Below are 27,132 nucleotides of genomic sequence, written 5' to 3'. Positions count from 1 at the left end.
GAACCGTGTGGATGGTATCATGGCCGAGTGTGGAGCCATGGCCGACCGTATAGAGGAGGCTTTGCTTGGGGATGTACCTGGAGAGACTGCACCTGCTGTGGAGGTGGAGGTGGAGCCGATGGAAGAGGATCCCGATGAGGACCCTTCTGAGGTTGTAGGATCTTCTAGTTCGGTCCACCTGTATTAGAGACCTCTTGATCTTTTGACGTTTGTTCAGGACTTAGAAGAGGTGAATCTCGCTATGAGACCTTTTGGATTTTGTGCATGTACCCCAATCTTTAGAGGCGCTTGGATGCCTATGTCTTGTATTTGATATTATTGACTCATTGGATGCACTCTTAACATGTGACATGACTTCTAGTCTATGTAAAGATCTACGCTTTGGTTTTAAAGTGTTCTTGCAACTTGTACATGGTTTTAAATTTCTACGCTTAATTTTTTTCTATTTTAATTATGCGCTTAGAATCTTGCTATATGGATCAACGAGGACGTGGAAGGGGTCATGGGCGTGAGTTTCGGCAACCCCGCACTCTCAAGAGAGGTGAGGGATCTGCAACTGGTCCAAACCAAAATCGTAGAAACGAAGAGGGTGACTAAGTGGTTACGGCCCTTAACCGCATAACCGATGTTCTCGAGCGTTTAGCTGAGCGCTAAGGCCCTGAGCCAATTAACCAACCTAAGAACCAAGAGCGGGGTGAGGATAGAGCTTTAGAGCGCTTCTTGAAGTTCGCCCCACCTAACTTTCATGGAGGATCTGATCCCGAGGTAGAGGAGAGTTGGTTTGAAAGGATGGTGGAGATTTTTGCTGCTTTAAACTAACCGAGGAAAGGCAAGTGAATTTCGCCGTTTTTCAGTTTGAGGGAGCAACCCGCTTGTGGTGGAACGTTGTTAGGGCAAAGTGGAAAAGAGAACAAACTCCATGGACTTGGGCAAACTTTGAAAGGGAGTTCAATTCCAAATTCCTTCCGCCTATGATACAAGAAAAGAGGGAGAATAATTTTATAAAGTTGAAACAAGGGTTACTAAATGTGGCCGAGTATGAGGAGCGGTTCACTAAACTTTCGAAATTTGCCCCTGAGCTTGTGGTCACCGAGTGAAAAAGGATAAGGAGGTTTATTCAGGGATTAAATGTAGAAATCCAAGAATTCCTAGAAACCGCCCAGATCACAACTTTCACAGATGCCTTGGAGAAGGCACAGAGGGTAGAAAATGGTAAATCCCAATCTAGAGTTTTTCACGCTAAAAAGAGGGGTAACCCAAATAACACCCCTGAATCGTCCGAGAAATCTACCCAACCTCTTAAGATGCGAAAAGGGGTTGGAGGAATGAGAACGCCTGGAAAACTAGTAAGAGCTCCATCAAGGAGAGCCCTGCCAAAAGGAAATCAGGGTGGACGAGATCAGTAAAAAGGGAGTTTTCAAACTAGTCAGTCCATGACCCCACATGTGATTTGTGGATATTGTAACAAGCCTAACCACACTGAGACCGAGTGCTAGAGAAAGTAAGAAAAATGTCTAATTTGTGGTAATGCCGAGCACCGGATTTCGAGTTACCCTAATGCCTCCAAGGAAGGAGGAAATACCCAACAGCCTGCTGGGTCTGCTTCAAAGCAGTCAAGTGCCGGAGGGAGCCGACCAAAAGTGCTAGCTAGGGTTGACGCCTTAAACAATCAGCAAATCTCTACTCCAACTAAAGTGGTGGAAGGTACGATTCCCATTTTTCATCGCCTAACTAGAGTTTTAATTGATCCCGAGGCAACCCATTCTTTCGTAGATCCTAACATTATGAAGGGTGTAGATGTAAAGTGTGATTTCTTGCCTTTTGATTTAGAAGTTAAGACTCCTACGGAGAACCAATGCCTGATTGCTAATAAAGTTTATAGGAATTGTGAGATTTGGGTTGGTGAGAGAAGATTGTTGGCGGATTTAATGAGTCTAGCAATTAAGAGATATGATGTGATACTTGGGATGGATTGGTTAGGTCGATACCATACTCAATTGGATTGTAAGATGAAACTAGTAGAGTTACACATTCCTAGGGAAGCAATTTTGAAATTAGATGTGAGGGGTAGACTAGCATCGTCTGCTTTAATCTCAGGGATTCGAGGTAGGAAATTGTTGAGTAGTGGAGGTAAAGGATATCTAGCCTTTCTTATCAATACACCTGGGGATAAGGTAAAGCTGGAAAACATGCCGGTAATGAAAGAGTTTCCCGACGTCTTTCCCGAGAAATTAGAGACGTTATCTTCGGAAAGGGAAATAGTGTTTAAGATTGATGTGGTTTTGGGGACGACCCCTATCTCTAAGACACCTTACAGGATGGCTCCAGATGAATTAAAGGAATTGAAATTGTAATTACAAGATTTATCAGGAAAAGATTTTATCAGAGAAAGTGACTCACCATGGGGAACTCCAGTGCTCTTCGTTAAGAAGAAAGATGGGAGTTTGAAACTATACATAGACTATCGAGACTTGAATGATGTAACCATTAAGAACAAATACCCTCTGCCTCACATAGATGAACTATTTGATCAGTTGCAAGGGGCAGTGGTATTTTTCAAGTTAGATTTGAGACAAGGATATTACCAATTGAGGATTCTAGAAGTTGATGTACCTACGACCGCTTTCAATTCAAGATATGGGCACTTTGAATTTGCAGTAATTTCCTTTGGGTTAATTAATACGCCAGCAGCGTTTATGGATTTGATGCATCGAATTTTTAAGCCGTATTTGGATCAATTTGTGGTGGTATTCATTGATGACATATTAGTGTACTCTAAGTCTCGAGAAGATCATAAACAGCACTTGAGAATAGTTTTGCAAACCCTGAGAAAGCACCAACTTTTTTGCTAAGTTCAATAAATGTGAGTTTTGGTTGAAAGAAGTAGCATTTTTAGGTCATATAATCTCCAAGGAAGGGATTACTGTGGATCCAACTAAGGTAGAAACTGTTTCTAAGTGGAAACGACCAGAAAACCCTACCAAAGTTCGGAGTTTCTTAGGGTTAACCGGATATTACCGTCGATTTATCAAGAACTTTTCTAAGATTGCAAAACTGAGTTGACTAAGAAGCATGGTAAGTTCATTTGGGATTCTAAATGCGAGGAAGGGTTTCAAGAGTTGTAAAAGTGTTTGACCGAGGCACCTGTGTTAGCATTGCCGAGCGAAGGAGATGATTTTGTGGTCAGATGTTTCAAAGGATGATTTAGGGTGTGTATTAATGCAAAGTGGAAAAGTGATTGCGTATGCCTCTCGTAAGTTGAAACCTCATGAACGGAATTATCCGATCCATGACTTAGAGTTAGCGGCAGTAGTGTTTGCCCTGAAAAAGTGGAGACATTATTTATATGGAGCGACTTTCGAGGTTTTCACGGATTACAAGAGTCTCAAATATTTATTCTCTCAGAAGGAGTTAAATTTGAGGCAACGTAGATGGGTAAAATTTTTGGAGGATTATGACTGTTCGCTTAACTATCACCCTGGAAAAGCTAATGTAGTGGCGAATGCCCTAAGTCGTAAGATGCAAGTAGCCAATTTAATGATGAGAGAATGGCACATGTTAGAAGAAGTTAGTGTTTGGAATCTGCGTCTTGAGCCATAGAGGATAATCTTTGGGAATATTACTGTGAAATCTACCGTTTTAGATCGAATCAAAGAAGTTCAAAAAGGAGACCCTGAAGAGCAAAAATGGGTTGAGAAAGTTCAAAAAGGGGAAAAGTCTGATTTCAATTTGGGGATTGATGAAGTGTTAAAATTTAGAAATTGCCTAGTGGTACCCAAGGATGAAGGTCTAAAGAAGGAAATTTTGGACGAAACTCACCGTTCTAAGTATATGGTGCACCCTGGAGGTAATAAGATGTATCAAAACTTGAAAAACCTTTATTAGTGGGAGAATATGAAGAGAGAAATTGCTCAATTTGTTCGAACTTGTCTCACTTGCCTGCAGGTTAAGTCCGAGTATCAGAAACCATTTGGATTATTACAGCCGTTGGAGATACATGAGTGGAAGTAGGAAAATATCACAATGGACTTCGTATCAGGGCTACCAAGGACTCAGAGAGGGCACGATGCTATTTGGGTAATAGTGGATCGATTGACCAAATCTGCTCACTTTCTGCCGATTAGTATGAAGTACTCCTTGGAGAAGTTAGCTAAGTTGTACTTGGATGAAATTATAAGATTGCATTGGATACCGGTGAGTATAGTTTCAGATCGGGACCCTAGATTTGTATCTCAATTTTGGCAAAAGATGCAAGAGAATCTAGGGACTAAGTTGAATTTTAGTACCACTTGCCACCCGCAGACTGATAGACAATCGGAAAGGACAATCCAAACCCTAGAGGATATGTTGAGGTCGTGTATTATGGACTTTGGAAAAAATTGGAGTCAGTACCTTACGTTGGTGGAATTTGCTTATAACAATAGTTTTCATTCTTCAATACAAATGGCTCCTTACGAAGCTCTTTATGGTCGAAAGTGTCGATCTCCGATTCATTGGGATGAAGTTGGAGAAAAGAAGATTTTGGACCCGACTACTGTACCTTGGGTTGAGGAAACTTATGAGAAGGTGAAACTGATATGTCAGAGGATTCGAACGGCTCAAAGCCGCCAAAAGAGCTATGCGGATAATCGGAGGAAAGATTTGGAGTTCGAGATTGGAGATAAAGTATTTCTTAAAATTACACTCTTTAAAGCAAGTCTAATAGCGGAAAAAGGGAAGAAGTTACAACCGAAATTTATGGGACCCTATAAGGTTATACAACGCGTAGGAAGTGTAGCTTACAAGTTGGAATTGCCTTTGAGTTTGTCCAGGATTCATAATGTCTTCCATGTCTCCATGCTTAAAAATATCATCCCGACCTGTCCCATGTGTTACGACCGGAAGAAGTAGAGATTGATGAGAATTTGTCCTATAAAGAACGGCCGGTAAAGCTTGTAGATCGAAAAGTGAAGGAGTTAAGACGTAAGCAAATCCCGCTAGTCAAGGTCTTATGAAGAAATCATGGAATGGAGGAAGCAACTTGGGAAGTAGAAAAGGAGATCCGGAAGAAATATCCAAAGTTGTTTTTGAATCAAGGTATGAATTTCGAGGACGAAATTCTTTTAAGAGGGGAAGGATGTGAGGACCCGAATTTTTATTTTACTTACTTTTATTTTATTTTATTGGCTTATTTAATTTTTTATTTATCCGTTTACTCCGAATAATTTATTTCATCCATTTTAAATCCATTTGTATGGAACAATGTCACATTTATATTTTTAAAACGTTTCGTTAGCGAATTTAATTTTTTTGCGGCTCGTTTAGCCAGAAATAGCGAATGCACGTTTTACGAGGCAAATTTGATCCGAGAATACATTAATTTTGGACAATTAAGAATGATTAATAGTAGACTAAGAAAAGTTAACTGAGCAGGTGAGTGAGTTAAATTAATCTCAATTAGGAGCACTAATTGCTCACTATTCAATTGTTGACTTTTGGGTACCAAGACACCTTTATATCATTCTTCCTTTTCACTCCATCAAATCACCAACTACCACCCAAAACCCTTTCTTCTTCCCCTCCTCTTGGCCGACTCCCTCTCCCTCATTTCCTACCAAAATTTTCAGCTCCCTTGTCTTCCATTTCTATATATAATAGAATGGCTAATTGATTTTGGAATGTAAAAGCAAATATGGTAGGTCAATTTGATAAGAAAGAAAGGGCGACAGAGGTATTTCATTCTCTTGATATGATAAAAAAGATAGTGAAATTATTAATAACAAATATGGGAGTGACATAAACATTCTTCCTTCCCCAAAGCAAATGTGAAAATTTTGTGAGAATCACTAGCTTGCAAGTAGTTCTTATAATGATTCAAACCGTTTGCAACACATGATTGTTTGAGTACGAAAAAGGTATGATGGTGTACTAAATAAATCGTATTCATACACACAATTAGCCTCTAGTAATGGAGTAAAAAATAAATCTTTTTGCGAAATGATTTGTGAACACATATATAATTATAAATAATAAGCAAATATAAGTTCAACAAACCATGTATATTGTCAAATATATGTTTATACACTTGTATTTTCACAAAAAATATAATGTTAGTATTATTTATTTTGAACACAAAGCTGATATAATTACATTTGTTCTAAATTTTGTATTACTCAAAAAATAAATAAAGGTAAATGACTATAGGACTCAAATTTGAGGTCGAACATTAGACTCGTTAGGTCTATCGAGCCAAAGCCACACTTGATTCAATTCCAATATCCATATCAATTAAAGAATCAATTTTGAACTATATTTTAAGTTTATTTAAAAATTAAACAAATTGGAACTCTATTTTTATATGTAGCTCAAGTTTATTTAATAATCCGGACGAAATTCGAACTCCATGAATAGAGCCTGAACAAGTATTCGGTTTATTAAAAATGCCACCTAAAATGATACTCATAAAAACATAATGTCGACTTTTTAGTTTAAAATATCATTTCTACTAATTGTTGCATATGGTGCATTGTTTAGTACACACTAAACACTCATTTGTGCATAAATTAACAAAACTTATACTTTCCTAAAAAAAAATTAACAAAACTATGGCTCCGTTTGGAACCTGAGTTTTTTGAAAGTTTATCTAAAACTTTACTGTAGTGCACTGCAGAAGTTTTTGAAAAAATTTTTTAACATGAAAAACTTTTTTTTTTCCTTTTCTTTTTTTCTTTCTTTCCTTTATCTTTTATTTCCTCTCTTCTTCTTCTTTTTCTTCCTTCCCCCTTCTCCTTCCCTCCCCCATCACCTCTGCCTCCGACATTGAAGAACCAGCAAATGGTCCAATTTTTTTTTTCCTTCTTTCATTTTTCTTTTCTTTCCTCTCTTCTTCTTCTTCTTCTTCCTTCTCCCTCCCCTGCCACCTTTGCCTCTAGCTTTGAAGACCCAGCAGCCATGGTCAAGCCAATTTTTTTTTCTTTTTCTCTTCCCCTCTTTTCCCTCTCCCTCTCCCTCTCCCTCTCTACTCCCCTCTCCCTCTCTACTCCCCTTCACTTTCCCCCTTTCCCTCCCGAAGCCAGAGAACCAGCAGCCATGGTTTTTTCTTTTTTCTTTTTTTTTTTGCTTTTTCTCTCCCCTCTTCTCCATCTCCCTCTCCCCCCTCCTCCTCTTTTTAGAACGAAGTGCCCCCAGGGAAGAATGGTGATGGAGATGTATTGCGGCCTGCTCACCACTCCTCGAGGCCAAGGACGGGTTGAACCGTGCTCACCCGACCATTCTTCTCTCGTACTCCCCCCATCGCCTTTCTCCTGAGCGTGGTTTGGGTGCTTGAAGCCCATTCGGTAATTGTCCAAGGCAGTCCTTATTCCCATCTCCTTGTGCCTCATACGACTCCTCCGTGATCTGGTCGCGCGACCAAATTGCAGCCAGGGGAAGGGGGAGGGTGGCCGGGGAGGGGAGAGGGAGGAGAGGGAGAGAGGGGATGTGACGCCCCCACTTCTCCCTAAGGCGAATCAAAAGGTATCCGCGGGACGCCTGCCCAACTCTCGCCAGAACTCACTACAATCCACAATTCAAGAGTTCGGAATGCTTCAAATAACTTCAATACATAATTAAAGTACTCCAAAATATCTCACACTTACAATTAGTTAGCTTTCAATCTTAAATACAATCCAACGGAATATGTACTATAGCCATCAGCTATAATACAACTTAAAATCTTCAAAAGAAAATAATCTAGTACTATTCACGAGCACTCTTGGTCTCGAACCCTGTTAAGAAAAACAAAAATGTGGAATGAGCTACACATCCCAGTGAAGTTCCAAAATACTTTAACAGTTCTAATAAATCAAACAAGTTAGGCATGATACATATATGGTTTACGATTGCACATTGGCACATTAACATGAGACAATTATCATGTTACGAGTAATTTAAACATATCACAGGTATGGCTCATGGGTTGCACGTTGGCACATTAGCATGAAACAGTTATCATTATGCAAAATAAACACACATTGAAGGATACGGTGTTCCAGTGGAACCATTTCGGTCAACTGCACCTTATAACTTCAGAACCCCTCGGTTTGTCTGGCCATCACCTTATCCCTCCAGTAGTAGTACTCGAGTATACCGAAACGGTGTCTCAGGGTTCCAACCTACCCGACCGAGCCCAGTCCTGGTTCGAGTAGGTCAGTAACCAAAGGCAGAGCCCAGTTCAGTTTAGAGCATACAACATGCACAAGTAATCAAGTAAATTGGTGTACGATAAAAATTTATCATTTTAGTAGGTCGAGTGAGATAAAGTACACACTCGCCTCAAAATGGTGGACAATTTCATATGAGCAATTATCAGTAACATCTAACACGTAAACACGTAAGCAATATGCTGTAATTTCATATGGACATGTAATTTACGGTAATCAAGTAAACAGGTAATCAAGTAGTCAGGTAATCAAGTAAGCAGGTAATCACGTAGGTAGGTAATCAAGTAGGTTGGTAAACGGTAAGTAATTACGGTTAACGGTTAATGGTTAATGGTAAGTAATTACGGTTAATTGGCAGATATTTGCCATTTTAATAGGCCGCCATTGGCCATTTCCCACTTTTACCACTTAAGAGTCGAGGAGATTCACTCCAGCCGACTTATGTAGCCATAGCATAATTAATCATTTAAACACTTCACGTAAATATGCAATTCAAGTATTTCATGTTGAGTAATTCAAATATACCTTATTTAAATATGCATGAGTGTGGTAAATACTTAACACTTAATGATCATGGAATAAGCATGTCATAGACTTATTCAGATTACGTACTCCTATATGGAACACTCATCTAGTCAAAATAAATGAGTAAGTGCTCAAACAAGTGTTTAGGCGTCCGCTCCGAGTTCCTCTTGAAGGTCCCCTTGAGCGCTTGATCAAACAATAATCAACTTCACTCACAATCATGCATTTACCAAGAAGGGATGTACACTCATCTAGACTAAATCAAAGTCCTAAAAGAGAGTTTCAATTCCCTTAACTTGAGGTTCACGAGTGAAGTTTTAAAGTCCAAAGAGAGAGACTAGTATTTCCATGAAATCGAGTTCAAAACGTTCAGTCGATATCGAGAAAAGAAGTCAAGTTTCCAAAATTTCATTTTCTAAGAAATTGGCAAATTTCAGTTTTGTGTGTCAAACTTAGAAAAATCATATCTTACACTCCGTAGGTCCAAAATTAAAAAACTTGATAACGTTGGAAACTATTTCCAAAATACTAAAAGTTCCCAGAAAACACTTTTCTAAGATTCAAAATGGAAGACACTCAAATTTTGGCTTAAACTGGCTGACTTGGACTCCCAAGACAGATTCGGGTTGGTTTTGTGTAAATTTTGAAAATTTGGCAAAATTCACACAATGCGAACTAGCCTCCGAAATTTGGAACTCAATTAGAGTTGCAATCAAAATTTAAAACAAAACAAATGGAATAAGAATCGAACTTTTGAGCGCCAAGATATAGCAGCTCAAAGTTGACCAAAAATTCGTCATTGATCAAGAATTTTCAGATTTGAAACATGAACTTTGGGACTTCAGTTGGACATTGAAATAGACTCTGAATGACACAAAATTTGGTAGTATTACTCTACCATATAAGGGCTATTCCTCTGTCAATTTTCATATAAAAATTCGTTCGAAAAGTCAGTTAACAAAGCCACTAAAGTTCCAAGAATTTCCAAGGCAATTCTGCCTTGTACTTCAATTTTCCTTTTTAAAAGCTTTGTTCCACACCATCAACTTCAATTAATTCAAATATTAAAACTAATGTTCCATAAACATCCAATAAGTAATTTAGAAGTAATTGACATCAAGGTTTTCGAAATATAACTTCCCAAATCAGATTTGACCATTCGGCCAAGAGAAAAGGAAAATTTTCCAGATTCGAAGAGCAACTTTGGGACATCATTTGTATATCGAAATGGTCTTAGATTGACACCAAAATTGGTACAATTCAACTTCCATATGAGGACTACTCCTCTACCAAATTTCATTTGAAAATTCACACGGAAAGGTAGTAAACTAAACTACCAAAGTTCAAGAAAATCCCAAGACCAATCTGTCTTTTGTTTCCTTCTTCCTTTTCAAACATTTTGCCCAATGAAAACGATTCAAATCTGGTCCATTTATGAAACAAAAGTCTGAGAAACATCTAATATACATTTGGTAAGTGATTGACACCAAAATTTTCAAAATAACAAGTCCCAAACAAGATAGGCCATTGATCAGTCCAAAATGAGGGTCTTCAAGCAATGATGCAGGTCTGTAATTTGGCCATAATTCATTCAATTCAACTCAGAATTGAGCGTGGTTGGTGGCGTTGAAAACTAAATTCATAAGGATACAATTTCTTAGAAGGAATCATTTTCAAAATCTGTCCACAGCTAGCTCATATTTGAGCATCAATTCGCTGCTCAAAACAGAGCTCCCAGTGTAGATGTGAAACAGGACAGTCATGTTCAAACGATTGGTATGGACTACTCAGGTGGAACCAGGATGTGCATTTTATACCGTTGGAAAACTGGGAATGTCTAGTTTCCAGTGCCGTAAACGACACTCAATTTTGATGTCGGAGTAAAAAGTTATAGCCAAAACAAAAACACTGCCAGAGCAGTTACGGGAAAATTTCCAGTTTTTGCTGACTTCCGAAAACACATCATTTGGCCAACTAAATCATGAAATTTTTCGATGAAACTTTCTACACCACCCACACAACATGTATACATCATAAACAAGTCAATAGAACCACAAAATTTTGCTCTAAGGGTCACGGACATTTACAGGGGCAGAAATAGAAAGTTTTCCATCTTCACTCCCTTTTAGCTTTCATCCATAATATCACTCATTTCTACTAATTTAAGCACTAAACCAACATTAATAACATCAAAACACCACAAATCAGTCCATCAAGTCATAGTGGGAGTTCATAGAGCCCACACACAAAATTTTCATCCAAATAACAACACCCACATGAAGCTACAAGCTTCATATCAAAGATCCATCCACTAAAACCAAGACTAGAAGATTAGATGATTACCTCCTAGTTTTTGAGACAAACCAGAAATTTTTACCACTAAAACCCCCAAGAAAAACCGCCAAGATGAAGCTTCCTTCCAAGCTCAAGTGAATCTCCAAGTGGTTTTGTGGTTAGTTGCAAAGTGGGAGATGATTTGGAGCAAGAATGAGCAAGATGGATGAAGAGCTTTCTTCTCTTCTTTTCTTTCTTGTGGCTGGTCGGCTGATGCAATGTGAGAGAGAGAAGGGTTTTGTGTGCTAAAACTTGGGGAGAAAGAATGGAATAGTAGCTTTAGGTAGTGTGCAAAAAGTCAACTCTTACTAGTCGCGCGCGCGGTTTTCGTGTTCGATTTCTCTCGGGTTTGTTTCACTTGTGCACTAAACCTCTAATGCACTTCCAATCATTTTATTATTATTCACTCTTAATAGTCCCAAAATAAAGGTCTTAAGCCCCTCCATTAATTGCGCGCGTAAAAACGCGTACTTCCGATTTTTGCGCGATAAAGCGGAATTTTCAAGAAATTCTAATAACGATAGTATCACTAACTAATAATTGAGTACTTAAACATAAAAATACCTATTTCAAGACTAATGTGCAAGTCTCCAATTTTTCAAATTTATTGTATCCTCGATTCGATTATTGTCCCCAAACGCGCATCCACTATTCTCACTAAACGAGCTTTCAAAATTAAATTTTGTAACAAGTCATTTTAAAAATACATGTAAGCCATAATTTCATGTATTTGGGTCTAGCATCCACTATTCTCACTAAACGAACTTTCAAAATTAAATTTTGTAACAAGTCATTTTAAAAATACATGTAAGCCATAATTTCATGTATTTGGGTCTAAAAAGGTTGGAATAAAATATTCAGAGAAAACGGGTGAGTAAATAATTAATTAGGCCAGTAAACTAAAATAAAAATAAGAAAAATTCGGGTCCTCACAAGGGAGGGAAGGAGAGGGGAGGGAGAGAAAAAAAAAAGAAAAAAGAAAAGAGAGGGGTTGCAGATCGATCAAAGGGGGAGAGAGAGAGAAAGGGAAAAAAAAAAAGGAAAGCCGGCACTGGAATAAGTGACCGGCGCCAGAAGCAGCGGCAGAGGTGGTGACCGGCGATGAAGGTGTGGTGGATGGGGGTGGGGGAGAAAGAGAAAGAAAAGAGGAAGTTTTTGTGTATTAGATATTTTGAAGTGTGTAGGTTAAAAAATTTGATAATTTTTTTTAGGTTGCTGTAATTAAACTTGTTAAAAAATTAGTGCCTAAATTTTTTAGTAAAAAACTCGGGTTCCAAACAGGCTTATAATTTGTCCCAAATTTATCCCTGAACTGAAGGAAAAAGTAAAAAAAGAAAGAGGACAAAAAATATGCCCCTCTTTCGTTCGCACACAAAATCAAGCCAAACAAAAACGTATGCTTACATATCATCACCATCCACCGTTAACTTGGTTGAGACCTCCGCCTCCTCTTTCGATGCATTCGAGAACCAGACTCCCTCCCTTTCCCACCGTTCTCTTAAACCAATGAACCAATAATCCCCCCCATCAATTTTCCCCCATTTTCTACACACTCACGCAATCCCATTTTCACACACTCACGCGCTAACCCACACTCACAATGTCTCACCTTCTCCGAACAGCCTTCATCCCCACTAAACCCCCGTCTCTCCACCACCACCACCGGTCCTCTGTCCTCCCAAATGTCCATACAACCCGACCCACTATCCGGTTTGTTCCCAGATCCAAGATCCGAGAGATTTTCATGCCCGCCCTCAGCTCCACCATGACTGAGGGAAAAATCGTCAGCTGGGTCAAGTCCCAAGGCGACAAGCTCTCCAAAGGCGAATCTGTCGTCGTCGTTGAGTCCGACAAAGCCGACATGGACGTCGAGTCCTTCTACGATGGCTACTTAGCTGCCATTATTGTTGATGAAGGCTCCTCCGCTCCAGTTGGTTCCGCAATTGCCCTTTTAGCTGAATCCGAGGAGGAAATTGCCGTTGCCCTTGAGCAAGCCCAGAAGTCGGCCGCTCCGGAGGAGGTGGCAGCTGCCCCGGCCGTCACAGAAAGTGTCGTGTCGAGTGAATCAGTTGGGGTTGAGAAGCAGAAGAAGGTGGCTGAGCAAGTGGTGGCGCCAGCAATAGGGACGGCGGTGCACCCGGCGTCAGAAGGGGGGAAGAGGGTGGTGGCGTCGCCCTATGCTAAGAAATTGGCCAAGGAATTGGGTGTGGATTTGCGGGGTGTTGTTGGGAGCGGGCCTAATGGGAGAGTGGTGGCTAAGGATGTTGAAGCGGCTGCAACTTTGGCGGCAAGTGAGGTGGCCACGGCCAGTAGTGATAACGCTGCGGCTGCTGCAGCACTTCCTGGAGTGGAGTTGGGATCAACAGTGCCGTTTACAACAATGCAGAATGCTGTGAGTAGGAATATGGTGGAGAGTTTGGCCGTGCCAACGTTTAGAGTTGGATATACAATTACAACGGATGCGCTTGATGCTTTATATAAGAAGGTAAAATGTGATATCTTGGGTTATTATTGTTTCTTATGGATTATTGAATGGATTCTTGGTTTGCTAGTTTATTTCTTAGGAAGTTTTGTCATTTGTGTGTTTATTATTGTAGAGATGCAAAATGATCATGTGTTAAAGAAACATTATTGATTCAAATGAATATTGTTGGAGTAGGCACACATATTATGAAGTAGTGGTAACTTTGTGAAGTTCTGTGATGTTTCTGCAATGGTAGTATTGCTAGGGGATCGGTTTCATAGTCTAATCTTCTATAGGCTTTGTTTGGATAGTTAAAACTTAACGTGGAGGGAGTACTTATCCTTTGCCTTGGGGCTTGATTGTGTGGTCAATGATGTGGTTTTGTAAAACTTATGATGATTATCTAACTTTGAGAATGATTCAGATTAAATCGAAGGGAGTGACTATGACAGCTTTACTGGCCAAGGCAACAGCACTTGCATTGGTTCAAAATCCTGTTGTAAACTCGAGTTGTAGAGATGGTAAAAGCTTTACATACAATAGTAGTATCAATATTGCAGTTGCGGTGGCCATGGATGGTGGGTTGATTACACCTGTGCTTCAAGATGCTGATAAGGTTATTTGACTTGCTAACCTTAATTTTTATATCCTGGATTGGTTCTGAAAGGTTGTAGATTGTCTATGTTATGGATACTGCAATGTGAGCTTTGAATTTTGCTATTGTAATGTAGGTTGATATATATTCTTTGTCAAGAAAGTGGAAAGAGTTAGTTGACAAGGCACGGGCAAAGCAGCTGCAACCGCATGAATATAGCACAGGTATTCCTGTATTACATATGAATCTACTTTTTGCTTAGTTAATTTCACAGGTCCTTGATGTGTTTGTCTTTGCTTACTAGTTAATTGCTCGAATTTCATCGCTGACAGTTACTGGCAACTTGGTTTAGTGGATCTGATTTTGCAACACCATGAGTTTTGCGGCTGTCAGAGGTCTAATCTGTTATTATCTTGCTCACAAGGTCTATATGTTAAGATCCACTAAGTAAGAAGGCATTATTTGTTGTCTATTAGTACCAAAAATTAACTCGGAAAACATAAATAGAAACAGTCATGTTGTCTTTGATACAAGTCCCACTCAAACTTGTTTGAAACTGAAGTTGCATGACACAAAGATGGTTATCTAAATGTGAATATATGCAGAATTGTTACTACATCAATCTATGTTAGCTAAAATTTGATGCAGAGTGCAACTCATTTGTCCCGGTGATTTCCATTGCCAGATATCTAGGATACTTATTCTCTTTCTTTATTTCTTTTTCCTATTCTAATGTTTTTCTTAGTCACTTTTCCTCTATATATGTCATTTTGAAGAAGATTGAGATTGGGGTTCTTTTGGGAGGGGGGGGGGGTAGGTATCCATGATACTTGCTATCTTGCTTTATTGCTTTTTTTCTATTCTGAAGTTTTCTTAGTCACTTTTCCTCTATATATGTCTTTTTGAAGAGGAGGATTGAGATTGGGGTTGGGGTGCCAGGGGGAGTGAAGGAGTCTCAAGTCTAGTTACCTGTATATTGAGAAAGTAATAAATACTCTGAAAAGAAACCAGTTTCCTAAACAGGAAGTCTGCACATCAAGCAAAGATGTGGATAATCTTGTTTCATGACACGGATCTTTTAGTTAGCTTAAGAGGCTGCTTATTTGGGAGTTGACAAGAGAGAGATAGAGTTAAAACGTTGTGTTTTGTTTTGACTTTTTCAGCATATACTAGTAAATGTGCTATCTGCTATCTGAGTTGTCATGTGAATGTGCTTTTAATATAAAACATCATGTAGTTTTCATGTGATGTACTTTTAATTCATAGTATTAAAATTTGCCCCATTACAACAATTATGAATGATAGTCCCTAAACTCTTGTTGAGATCCTCAGACCATTTCCATGTTCAGACATCCAACCAATTTTTTGTTGGTATCCCATGTGAGCTTAGAAACTTGTTTGTTCCTCCAGCATAGGCTCTTCTAGATGTCAAATCTTGCTCATCATACAATATTGTTTATGCCCATGTAGCTGACGCTGATAACCAATTTAAAAATGCGACGTTGTTAAAGTTTGGAGTGATTGCAAACAAGATGCACACTTAGGGCTACAAGATTCACATAGAACCTGAAACAAAGGTCTAGAGGGTCTGTCGCTGTTATTGTAATACTTAAGTTAGTTACCAATACGGGGCACTTTCTAGTAATTTTTTAGATTACCATCATGCTCTCTTCATTGATTTGCTTCCTTTGGCAGATGTACATATATTGGCCAGTTTGCTATGTGTCCACTCTGGCCAAAACAAAATGTTAATTATAAGTTTGAAATTTTCTGAAAATGTTGGTTTTTAACTTCAATGATTTGTAAATGTGCCTCCACTGACCAAAGGAAAATATCTGTAAGTAGAAAATCAATGTGTACATGTGTCTATAGTTTGTAGAAAGTCAATATATTCATGTGTCTAAGTAGTTTGGAAGCAATTATTTCTAAAATAAACAACATACGTAATCCACGGATTTAATAATGACTACAAGTAAAAGCAATTGTTTTTAAGTAGTTATAAGCCACTCGTGGGTAGCAAAAAATGTGGTACTTTAATTAGTCGTAGGCATTAGCAGGTCCCTAGTATGCTTTTATGTCTTATTGAATACATACATAGCTACTTTTAGCTATTTGTGCCCCATCTGAAAAATTATCCCCGACTCCATCACTGTCTGCTTCCAATGCTCTGGATCATCTCAAAAGGCAATCAAGTGGATATCTCCAGCTTAATCTTTTGTCGATGGAGAAACCTGTTAAATTTCTTCCTGGACTTACATAATAACATGATGCAATTTTTGCAATTCTCTGTACCCTGAATAAATTCATACTTCTTATTTACTTTCTTAATATTATATATGCTTCCAGGATGTGCATTACAATGGCCTAAATGGTATTTTCTTCTTGAATCTGCATGCCAAAATATAGGTTTATATGCAGTCTTCATTGTCTTGAATTGTACTTATGGATCCCATTTTCAAAATGGCCATTCTGTAAATGGCAACTTTACGAACTGATTCTTATCCTGCTATTCTTTCTCCCCCTTTTATTGTCTTTTCTCCCTTCTGTTAGTGTCTGCTTTTGAATTCCTCAGAACTTCATACCTAAATTTTGTGCAGACAAATGAATCAAGTACAAGAAAAAAGATTTAATAGATGGTCAAACTTAGCTTCTTATATTCCTGGAGAATAAGTATCTTTCTGCTGCTGGGTATCAATGTTCTTTGTAAACTGGATCATATGCTGACCATTTCTTCATACTGTGTTTACACCTGTCTTTCAGTAACAATCCAAAGATGATCAATATTTTTGCCTATTGCAGGCACTTTCACTCTATCTAACCTTGGAATGTTTGGGGTTGATCGCTTTGATGCCATCTTACCCCCAGGAACTGTAAGTGCTAGGAATTAAATTAGTCTGTTTCTTTCTTGCTTTTGGCTGGTAATTGGCACATAGATTCTGGATATGTAATACAAAAAGTCATCTGTATGGTATATTGTCTTAACTCATTTCTAGGGAGCTATTATGGCTGTTGGAGCATCTCAGCCCACTGTTGTTGCCACCAAAGATGGCCGGATTGGCATGAAAAACCAAATGCAGGTAATTTTATTTTTATATCATAGATCATATTTTGTTAATTATAATTTATTTTATTTGCGTCTTGGACCTGAAACTTGCTACTGGCATTTTAACATGAGACATGCAATTTTCGCAGGTAAATGTCACCGCAGATCATCGTGTCATATATGGTGCAGACCTTGCTTCCTTCTTGCAAACTTTAGCTAAGATAATTGAAGATCCTAAAGATCTTACACTTTAGATTTTTCATCATTGCGGGAGAATCAAGTTTTTGTAGTGTATTACCTTTCAAATGGCGCTAGTTGCACGTGAACATTTGCGCCCTCGAAGACAATTCAGAATCTAATTCCGGAATGATAACTCAAGTGTATTGTTGAAGAACATCAACACAATTCTTGAGTGATTTTCTTAGCATCAACCGCATCAGATAATTCATGTGAATTCGAACTTTCACTTTTTCCTTTGTTGTGATTAGTTGTAGCCTCTTATGGTCCTCGTCATTGTCTTGTAATTCTTTAAATGGGGATGCTTTCATTGGTTTGCTGAGCAATTTATGAAGATGTTGCGGGACTCTGATGTTGTTCAAAGTAGACATTTAAAATTTTGCTTTAAAAAAGCAAATTTTGATTGAACGCAAGCACGCCCACTGCATGCTGTGAACTTTGATATACGAATTTTGAGTTCCTACGCCAACCATTTTGGGGGATATAAAAAATTTACGGCAATTTTTGTTTTTTCTTTTTTGAACAGGTAGCACTAAACTTAAGCACTGTATTATCTTCTGTGATGTTACCATTGACTCTCTGACTGTCGTAGTTTTTTTTTTTTTTTTTTTTTCCCTCTTTGGTTATCATATGCTCTAAATGTCTTTTTCCATGCTTGCCATTGGCATTCAATTCAATGAAATTTTTTCTATTGTCTGCGAAATGGACTTTCAGTACGTAAATTGATCTATTAATGCTGGAGGTCACATTTCTAGTGTACAGCAGACAAGGATGTTTTGAATGAAAACGTCTTCTAAAACTTTGTTATAGCTAGATTTTGTTGTCAATTATCTTTTTTCATAACAAGTACTCTTTTGTAGAGTGCAGAGACGAACAATTTTCACAAGCATGCTTTTGCAAACCAGTTTGATAGTGGAGGGGGAGAAGAACAGAAGCCGAAAATTAGGGTAAAGTTTGTAGGATTTGGTATATGCTCATCCTAAAGCTTTCTTTTATATACGTATTAGAGACATATTCATATAGAAAAAAGAGGCTAAATAAAAACCAAAAGGTTGTATGCAGCTCACTGATGTATGGCAATGTGTGGCAAAAATGCAGAGAGTTATCTGGCATTTAGGACCATTCTCAGCACACTCTTCATTTTCGGTCTACCCTCTGGTGATGCACTGACACAAGCGAGTGCTACCTTCAGGACTGCAAGCATTTGACTCCTAACTGCAAGAGATGTTTTGATCACACTAAAGTCAAGAATGTTGTCCCATTTGTTTTGCTGCGCAGAGTTGCTCAGAACCCACTTGGCCAGTTCAGTCCCCTGACTGACTGCTGGCTTTCCTGTGAGTAGTTCAAGCAGGAGTACTCCAAAGCTGTAGACATTTCCAGGCATCGTAACTCTCATAGTGTATGCATATTCTGCAATCCAGAGCACAACTTTGATGAATTTGCTTACAGTTTATGGGGCATAGATAAATTTGATTCAATGAGCAGGAAGATGGAGTTAAAGATGCATCATATCAGAAAAACTTCATGAGACTCGTACAATTGAATCAGAATGCATGCTTTTAACATCAGAATACCAAAAGAAAAACTGCAAAACTCGATCTCATACAATCTGCGGACTCTGTGCAAAAATGATTTCATAGAGATATAAAGTCTAGGCATTTGTATTACCTGGTGGAATATATCCAACAGATCCAGCCACTGTAGAAAGACTTCCAGTACTCTTTGAAGGATCAATAACTTTGCAGAGCTCAATATCTCCAATCTGAGGCTCATTCAGAGACTTCAGCAGAATACTTTTGCTGGAAAGGTCAAGGAGCAGAATTGAACCGGAAGGGCATCCGTGCAGAAAGGTTAAACCTTGAGCTACTCCAATGGCTATGCTGTAACGACTTGCCCAATGCAAGGCACTTTCCGAGTTACCATGAAGAAGATCAAAAAGGGTACCCTTCGGGGCAAAGTCATAGAAGAGATAAGCACTATCCACAGTCAACACATAGGCCAGAGGGATCATGACATTTGAATTACTCAATTTCCCAATCACTTCAAGCTCTTCTCCGAACCTTTCATGGTTGCCCAATTGAAATATCTTGTCACTCCAAGTAAGCTTCTTGACCAGATAGTTTGCACCAGATGGCATGACAGTTTTGTAGTAGGTCGAGAACTTTGTCTTCAAGATGATATTTGAGTTGTTTGCCACCGCCTCCATGGCTTTCATAAAGTCTATGTTTGACCTATGAATGCCATTTGCAGTCAACAGATTTCCGAGGATTACTTGCTGTTCAGAAGCGGCCTCTTCTGATTGCAGGTGCATGTCATTGACCCTGTAATACCGTCTTGATATAGAAATAACAATTAATGTGAGCAGACCAGCAGCCAAGGCAGCAGCAACTGCTGCTCCTATAACCACACCAACTGAAACAGTTCTCTTTTTCTTTGATGATGCAGGAGGAGCATTTGATGGTGCTTGGTTTAGACCCTTATTTCCACCTGTCACAACCGTAACATATTGTTTAAACTTCGGAATATCTCCAGAAAGTTGGTTGTTTGAAAGTACAAGTTGCGTTAAGCCTGCCATTTCAGTGAGGAAGTTCGGGATTACACCTGAAAATTTGTTATTCGAAAGATCCAAAACCTCCAATGCGATCAATCCAGATAGCGACACGGGAATAGGCCCGCCAAATAAATTGTTGCTGAGATTCAGAGCAATCTGCAATGATGATGGCATTGCTGGAACATCTCCACTGAGTTGGTTATTTCCAAGTTGAAGTTCCAATAGGAGATTCAGAGTGCGAATGGAAATGGGAATTGGACCACTCAGATTATTATGTCGCAAGTCCAAGTTTGTTAGATTTTGCAATTTGGAAATTGAAGCAGGAATTGAGCCACCAATTGAATTTGAACTGAAATTCATTCTCTGCAAACTGTGTAACTGTGTAAACTGATGAGGGATAACTCCAACCAACTTATTCTTCTGAAGGTATAAAACTTGAAGATTGGCAAGATTACCCAATTGTACAGGCAAGACCCCAGTCAGCCTATTCTGGGCTAAATTCAAGAGAGCTAAACTTCGGCATAAGCCCAATTCAGGAGGTATTTCGCCTGTTAGACTGTTGTTGTCCAGCTCCAAATAGGTCAATTTGGTAAGGTTTCCATATGATCGAAATGAGACTGTCCCATTTAATAAATTGCCTCCCAACCTCAACCTGAAGAGGCTTAAAGAGATCTCTGTTGGTATTGGCCCCTCTAACAAATTGGAAGACAAATCTACTGACAGCAAATTGGGTGGGGATAAAAGGTCTTGGGGAATGGTTCCACTTAGGTTGTTGAAACTGAGGTCCAAATTCCTGAGATACGTAGTAATCCCAGGAGGAATATTTCCAACAAAATTATTCTGGTTCGCAGCAAATCGGAATAGTGTTTGAATCTTTACAAGGAGCTTAGGAATTTCACCTCTCAAATTGCTTCCTGAGAGAACCAATATTTGGAGCTTGGAAAGCTCTCCAAATCTCTCAGGGATTAATCCTGAAAGTTCATTGTGACTAAGATCAATCAGAGATAAATTACCATATTTCACTAGCCCTACCGGGATTTCACCTTGAAAACCATTAGTAGATAGCTGAAGTTCTTGTAAAAGATTGTTTTTCCCAAGATTGATTGGTAGAGGTCCAGTGAATTTGTTGTAGCTCAGGTTCAAACTCTTCAGAGAATCCAACCCATCGAATTGCAAATTGATGTTCCCCATCAGAGAATTACGAGACAAGTCCAAGACCTCTAACTTTTGAAAACCATTAAAAGTAGGCAAAGAGCCACCCAATTCGTTCCTACTAATATTCAGCAGTTTCAAACCACTGATCCCACCACAGGAAGAGACAAACACATCTGGGATTGAGCTCAAATGATTATTAGAGATGTCAAGAGATTCTAAGCTATCAATCTGGCAAATAACAGGCAGAATTTCTGAGCTAGATATTGAAAACAATGGTAAAGAAAGTTCAGTTACAGAGGAGTTGCTTGAACTGCATGAAACTCCCACCCATGAACATGGATTAGAGTCTTTTTTCGCATTACTCCATCGAAATGATGAATTCCCACTATTATTCTGAAGCATCTCATAAAGATTAGTCATGGTGGCAATTTGCTTTGAAGGTAGCTGAGAGAACACCAGCTGAAAGAAGAAGAAGAAAGAAAGTGTAAAACTGACGTTTTCATACCTGCTCATGATTTTTTTTGCCTTCTTTGTTGCTGTGTCTCAAACTAGCAGCTGCCTGATTGTTTTTTAAAGGGATAAACTATGCACGTTTTCTAAGTATTTTTGTCAAGAAGTTGTTTTTGTTTTATTTTTTTCAGATGCCTTTGGGAATCTGTGAAAAGAAGGCAGCAAAAACTCAGGGATAAAGGAATCGATGATTTTTGTATTCCGGGGGGGTTTTGAACATATTGAGACAGAAGACCACAGACTGTGGAAAATGTGAGCACACTCGCAACGGCATTGACCGGACTTACTGTTAAGGGGTTGAAGCTTGAAAAGGACCAGGAAGGAAAAAAGGAGTTGACGGAAAGAAAACAAGGGGTGGGAAAGAAGACTAGGCTACCAATGGTGTGTTTTGTGGAAATTGATCTTTACTTGTGCTAATTAGATTTGGACCACTACGATCTGTTCATATTATTGATTGCTTCTCTGATATTTGAAGTACTAAGAACGCTTTTGGTTCATGGGAAATTAACTAGAATCCCCAATCACTTACAAAAGCATGGCTTTGAGGCCACGTAATTTTGTCAAAATTTTCGTGGACATAAACTTTTGGGTAAAATATAGAAAAATCCCTTGAGATTAAGCGAACATATAAAAAAGTCTCATATAGTTTTAAAACATACACTCCGATACCTTGTTATTTGATAACGGGTTTGAATACACGCGCTTCTTTCTAGAGTATTTGTATTGGAAACAAACAAATTTTTAGTTGATATATCTATTATACACTTAGAGTTATAATATAGAAAAATTTCTTGTGGTTAATCAAACCTACAGAAAAATCCCTAATGATTTTAAATCATACAATCCAATACCTCGTAAATTGAACTAATGTGAAAAATTGACAAAAATCATTTAAATTAATGAGTTTGAGGTTGCTTGACATGGAAAATAATTTTTAAATCAAAATTTTAGCTGATATACTTACTAAACCCCTTAGAACTTATAAAATTTTCAAGAAAATCCAAAACTCCCAAATACAACTCTCCTAATTTCTATACATAAAATAAATAAATAAATAATTTCAAATAAAACTCACCTTATTTCTATACATAAAATAAATAAATAAAATCTTCCAAATACAACTTACCTTATTCCTAAACACAAAATAAATAAATAAAAGTAACATGTAACCATAGGGGGTTTTTCCGTAAGTTGACTTAACCACAAGGGGTTTTTTGGTAAGTTTGCTTAATAGGATTGCGAGGCCTCACGTTTGCAACCTAAATGTTTGGATACACAATTTTCTGAAATATTATTTTATTTGCATCGTAAATATATTTTTGAACCATCAATTCTTATTTTCAATTATATTTTATTTCACATATATCACGTCACAATAAAGAATGGTGTCAAAAGCTATGATTAACGTAATATTAGTGGAGTGACAAGTGTTCTTCTAATTCATCAATCAAGCCTTGAAAAGAACTAGAAAATCCTTGCTGATGAGGTTTTGGTTCAATAGTCAAAATTGGGACTTTAAAAAGTAGAGATTTAAAATTCAAGGCTCACTATATGTGAGTTTCTTCTAATTCTATTTTAGTATTTATCCCACCAATTTTGGACTAATTTGTAGTACTTTTGAATTGTAATTTATTTGTATCATTACTATCTTAGGTTCATTATAATTTACTTTAAAAATATGAGAGATTCATTATAATTGTAACTTCTTCATTAGTTCTTAAATATGAGAGATTCTAATTAGGGAATCACAACATCTCGATTAGAGGTGTCAAAATGGGTGACTTAGGCGGGTTTGGGTTCGGTAAAATGGGTAATGGGTATAAGTGAGTCTACCCATTTAATTAGATGCGTATAAATGGGTAAGTCAAAAAATGAATTGGGTAACCCAATTACCCATTTATTTTAACTTTTTGTAAACTCATTTAAATTCATTTTTGCAAACGAAGTTATCAATTTATACCATTCTTTGCACCCATTATTAGTTTTAAATATTTACTTATAATGTTCAATAAGCCTAATTATCAATTTTTTTCCTATCCGTACTCTATGTCGCAAAATTACATACTATTTAATAATTGAATAATAAGAATATAAAAATTTAAATTAAGTACTATAAAAATTAACATAAAAACTTAATCCAAAAATTTTGAACCCCTAATATTTTTTTTCATATGTAAATTTAAAATTTCATTTTGGAAATGTAGAAAAAGAGGCTAAAACTTATCATAAATTGGTAATGCTAAAAAATGAGTAAGTTAACAAATTAAGAGAAAAATAATGATAAAATAAAACCAACAAATAATAATAATAATGAAATAAAAGTAGTTAACATCATAACAAAATGAAAAATCTGAAAAAAAAAATGGGCGGGGGAAGAGAGGAGATTTGGGGGAAAACAATTCTAAATGGATTAATTGGATTTGATGGATTATCCAATAATACCCATTTAATAAATGGGTATTATTGAGTAACCCATTTATACCCATATGCAAAAACTTAAGATACTCATGCCCATCTATTAAATGGGTATTATTGGGTAACCTATTTATACCCAAATGCAAAAACTTAAGATACCCATACCCATCTATTCATGGGCGGGTATGGATAAATTTAATTAAATGGGTTGATTTGCCCCCTATAATCTCGATAGACTTTGAGCATGTATATGCTATAATTCTTGTACTATGATGCAAGCACAGACTGATATTTGTTCACCATCATGTATCTTACATAGAAAGGCAAAAAAAAAAAAAAAGTGATGATTCTATCAAAATTTCTTTCCTTGTACACTTCATTTCTCTTCATTTTTTTTGAATATTTTTTGTTTGGTTTCGTTTTGTCTTTTCCCTCTGCATATTGCTTCGATTTCAGCTATGGACCAAAGGAATATTTGTCCTTTGCAGAAAATTAAAGCCGTGCAACTGGAACTGTTATATGTAATGGGGGTATACAATTAGTTTCTGGAAATGTCAGTGCCTAAACGCAATATAGATAAGTTTCAAGGATCCGAAACCAATTATAGTTTTGGAACTTCAAAAAACAGTAGTGTAACTTGTTGACTGCGACGCTCACAAAGAGAAGATGTAGACTTCACAAAGGTTAGTTTTCAACGTCAAAGTCTTTGGGGGGTCCATTTCGTATTTATGTGGCAACCCTTTATAAAATAGAGGCTAGAAAATGGGCAGTGAATTGTTGTGAACGCGTCCAAGTTGACCAAGTCGTCCAAGTTGCTTCAATTGGTTTGTCTTCAATCTTTTCCACAACGACCGCTAATTCGTCTGCGGAGTAGAGGAATAATTGTAACAACTTTGTGCAACAAGGTTCCCTGATGTTTCACTATTTACTAGTTCAATGATGTTTAGGGTCAATCATCATATATTTATTTATTTTCTCTAAAAATAGTGAAGACAAGAAATTTGTTCGAAATAGATATTAGAGTTTAGACCTACTTTATAGGTTTTATAATTTATCACCCTAAATTCTCAATTTGGTTGGTAGTTTTCTTTCAAATAAATATTTATATGAGGTGAAAATGTAATCAAGAAACCGATTTTAAATTGTTTGTCAGCAAATCAAATAAGTTTTGCTGTGCAAGACATAAGCTAGGCCCATAAATAATTCGTTTCATCATTCGTATGGCTTTCATAGGGAAAGATACGTGGTAATACTCATCTACTTTTTTTTTTTTTTTTTACCAAAATACTAAAGTTTTTTTTAAATCTTTTTACCAAAATACTAAAGGTATTTTTATTTTTTTTTGCTACCCAAAATTTTATTAATTTCCAAAATAGAGAGGAGAGGACATAGATCTTGCTTCTTTCTTTTGTTTTTTTAATCAGTGGGAAATTTCGAACATGATATTTCTCACTTACACTCCCTTCTCCCATACTACTTAACCAATCCCTCTCCTCTAAAATTTACCTCTCTTGAGTACGTACTCATCTGCTTAAAACATTAAAAAAATAAGTATTTCTCACATATGCAATTACAGCCGTACACTATAACATATGCTTGTTGAAAACATGTAGTAAGTCCAATAAACTCTATCTTAAAATAATTAGTTTGCCGATGTCAAAATGGTGAAGTACTATTTTGAAATCCATGAAAAATTGTAGAATATCAGATGGCCAAAGCTGTAGTGCAACACATAAAGATCACAAGATGAGAAAATATTCCGTAGAAAAAGTCAATAGTGAAAGTAGAGCTAAAATGATTTTCACCTCCATCTTGACTAAGAAGCAAAAAAAAAAAAAAAAAAAAAAGATGTTCTTGTCATTTTTCAAGCAGTAATAATCTTGTTAAAACTTTATTGATTGCGGAGTTCTGATTATACTTAAACTTTCATTGCTACAAGTGCGCAAGTTGTATTTGAGTATAGGAAGTATTTGAGTGTTGATCCTTTAGGAAAAATTAACTAATTACTAACTATTATCGAATTTCTCTATTATTTAGATTGATAAAAATGCAATAAATAAATTTAAACAACAAATATATGATAAAAAATTAAAAAGTACTATCAAAAGCTATTAGGACATCAAATTTCCACCTAACTTATGCTAGTGAAATAATCTAATTAATTGAACTTCCTTTGACTAAAAAATGGTATAATTTCCGAATGTACGGATGCCTGCTTTCTCCAATATATCTACCATACCTATAATAATTCTATATCTTACTTTTGTAGGATAAAATCAACTATAAGTTCATTAAAATCTGTGAAACTATTTGTAACAGACCATAATGGTGTATTTCTTCAATGGTGAATCTACAATTGAAATTGTATCCTTTTATAAACTAGTATTGAACAATAACATTAGCTCATCATCCAACACCTTAAAATGGCTCATAGTTAATGGCCAAACAATTGTAAATATCAAGTATAAAAGCATAAAATATCATGCTCAAAGAATAAAACAAATAACCTAACTAATTCATCCAACAACAATTAGAGATTCATCCAAGTCCAAGGAAGGAAGACTAGAAAGAAAGCACCATGCTTGTTTAATAACTCAATATATAAATTCAAAATACAAGAATTAAAGTGTTGAGGTAAGAAAACTCCCATCATAATTGAGTCTCTGTAACCTCTTTTTTACACCTTGATCTTCATCTATACTTGGCAAATACAATACTATTCTAGAAGAAGAATTCTAAGAAAACTAAAGAGTATTTTATGAAGTTACATAGTGCCTAAAATGCCCTTGTTTTGTGCCACATATGTAATATATATTGGGAGGCTTAAAGTTTGAGAAAAAGTAGAGAAAAACCCTTGAAAATATCCTAACCACCATCAAACCAAGTTAAGGATCTGTGGCTAGATCTCCCAGATCTGCTAGCATATCAATTAAACTCTATTTTTCATTCTTCTTGTGACGCCCCCACCTCTCCCTAGGGCGATCCCTAGGATATCAGCAGGACGCCTGCCCAACTCTTGTCAGGACTCACGCACTCGTTCAACCTTAATATAGAGCTACAAAACTACCATCGACTTAAATAAAAGGTACTTCAAATATACAAGCCATAACTTCAAGGGTTAAC

General features: G+C 37.2%; 3 protein-coding genes across 4 annotated transcripts; 2 read left to right on the top strand and 1 right to left on the bottom strand.

The window, feature by feature from the left end:
• Positions 1-1,784: 1,784 nt before the first annotated feature.
• Positions 1,785-2,354, top strand: LOC140015153 (uncharacterized). Its single transcript, XM_072067051.1, has one exon. It carries the CDS (start codon positions 1,785-1,787, stop codon positions 2,352-2,354), a length of 570 nt encoding a protein of 189 aa, XP_071923152.1.
• A 10,086-nt stretch (positions 2,355-12,440) lies between these two features.
• Positions 12,441-17,727, top strand: LOC113711881 (dihydrolipoyllysine-residue acetyltransferase component 5 of pyruvate dehydrogenase complex, chloroplastic). Its single transcript, XM_027235112.2, has 6 exons — positions 12,441-13,524; positions 13,928-14,119; positions 14,235-14,322; positions 16,898-16,968; positions 17,092-17,175; positions 17,291-17,727. Exons 1-6 carry the CDS (start codon positions 12,640-12,642, stop codon positions 17,393-17,395), a joined length of 1,425 nt encoding a protein of 474 aa, XP_027090913.1. The 5' UTR covers positions 12,441-12,639; the 3' UTR covers positions 17,396-17,727.
• Positions 17,728-18,320: 593 nt separating this feature from the next.
• On the bottom strand, positions 18,321-21,990 carry LOC113711879 (uncharacterized). 2 transcript variants are annotated; one of them, XM_027235111.2, is made up of 3 exons: positions 19,980-21,990; positions 19,047-19,865; positions 18,321-18,788 (listed from the first exon to the last, which is right to left on the bottom strand). In XM_027235111.2, exons 1-3 carry the CDS (start codon positions 21,595-21,597, stop codon positions 18,481-18,483), a joined length of 2,745 nt encoding a protein of 914 aa, XP_027090912.1. In that variant the 5' UTR covers positions 21,598-21,990; the 3' UTR covers positions 18,321-18,480. The 2 variants fall into 2 exon arrangements, with proteins under 2 accessions (XP_027090912.1, XP_027090910.1); XM_027235109.2 differs by having other exon boundaries at positions 19,047-21,990.
• Between the last annotated feature and the right edge of the window lie 5,142 nt (positions 21,991-27,132).

The sequence above is a fragment of the Coffea arabica genome, chromosome 10e (assembly GCF_036785885.1).
Source record: "Coffea arabica cultivar ET-39 chromosome 10e, Coffea Arabica ET-39 HiFi, whole genome shotgun sequence".
Classification (NCBI taxonomy): Eukaryota; Viridiplantae; Streptophyta; class Magnoliopsida; order Gentianales; family Rubiaceae; genus Coffea; species Coffea arabica.
Note: the sequence above shows the minus strand (reverse complement) of the source record. Positions and strands in the feature narration are given on the sequence as shown.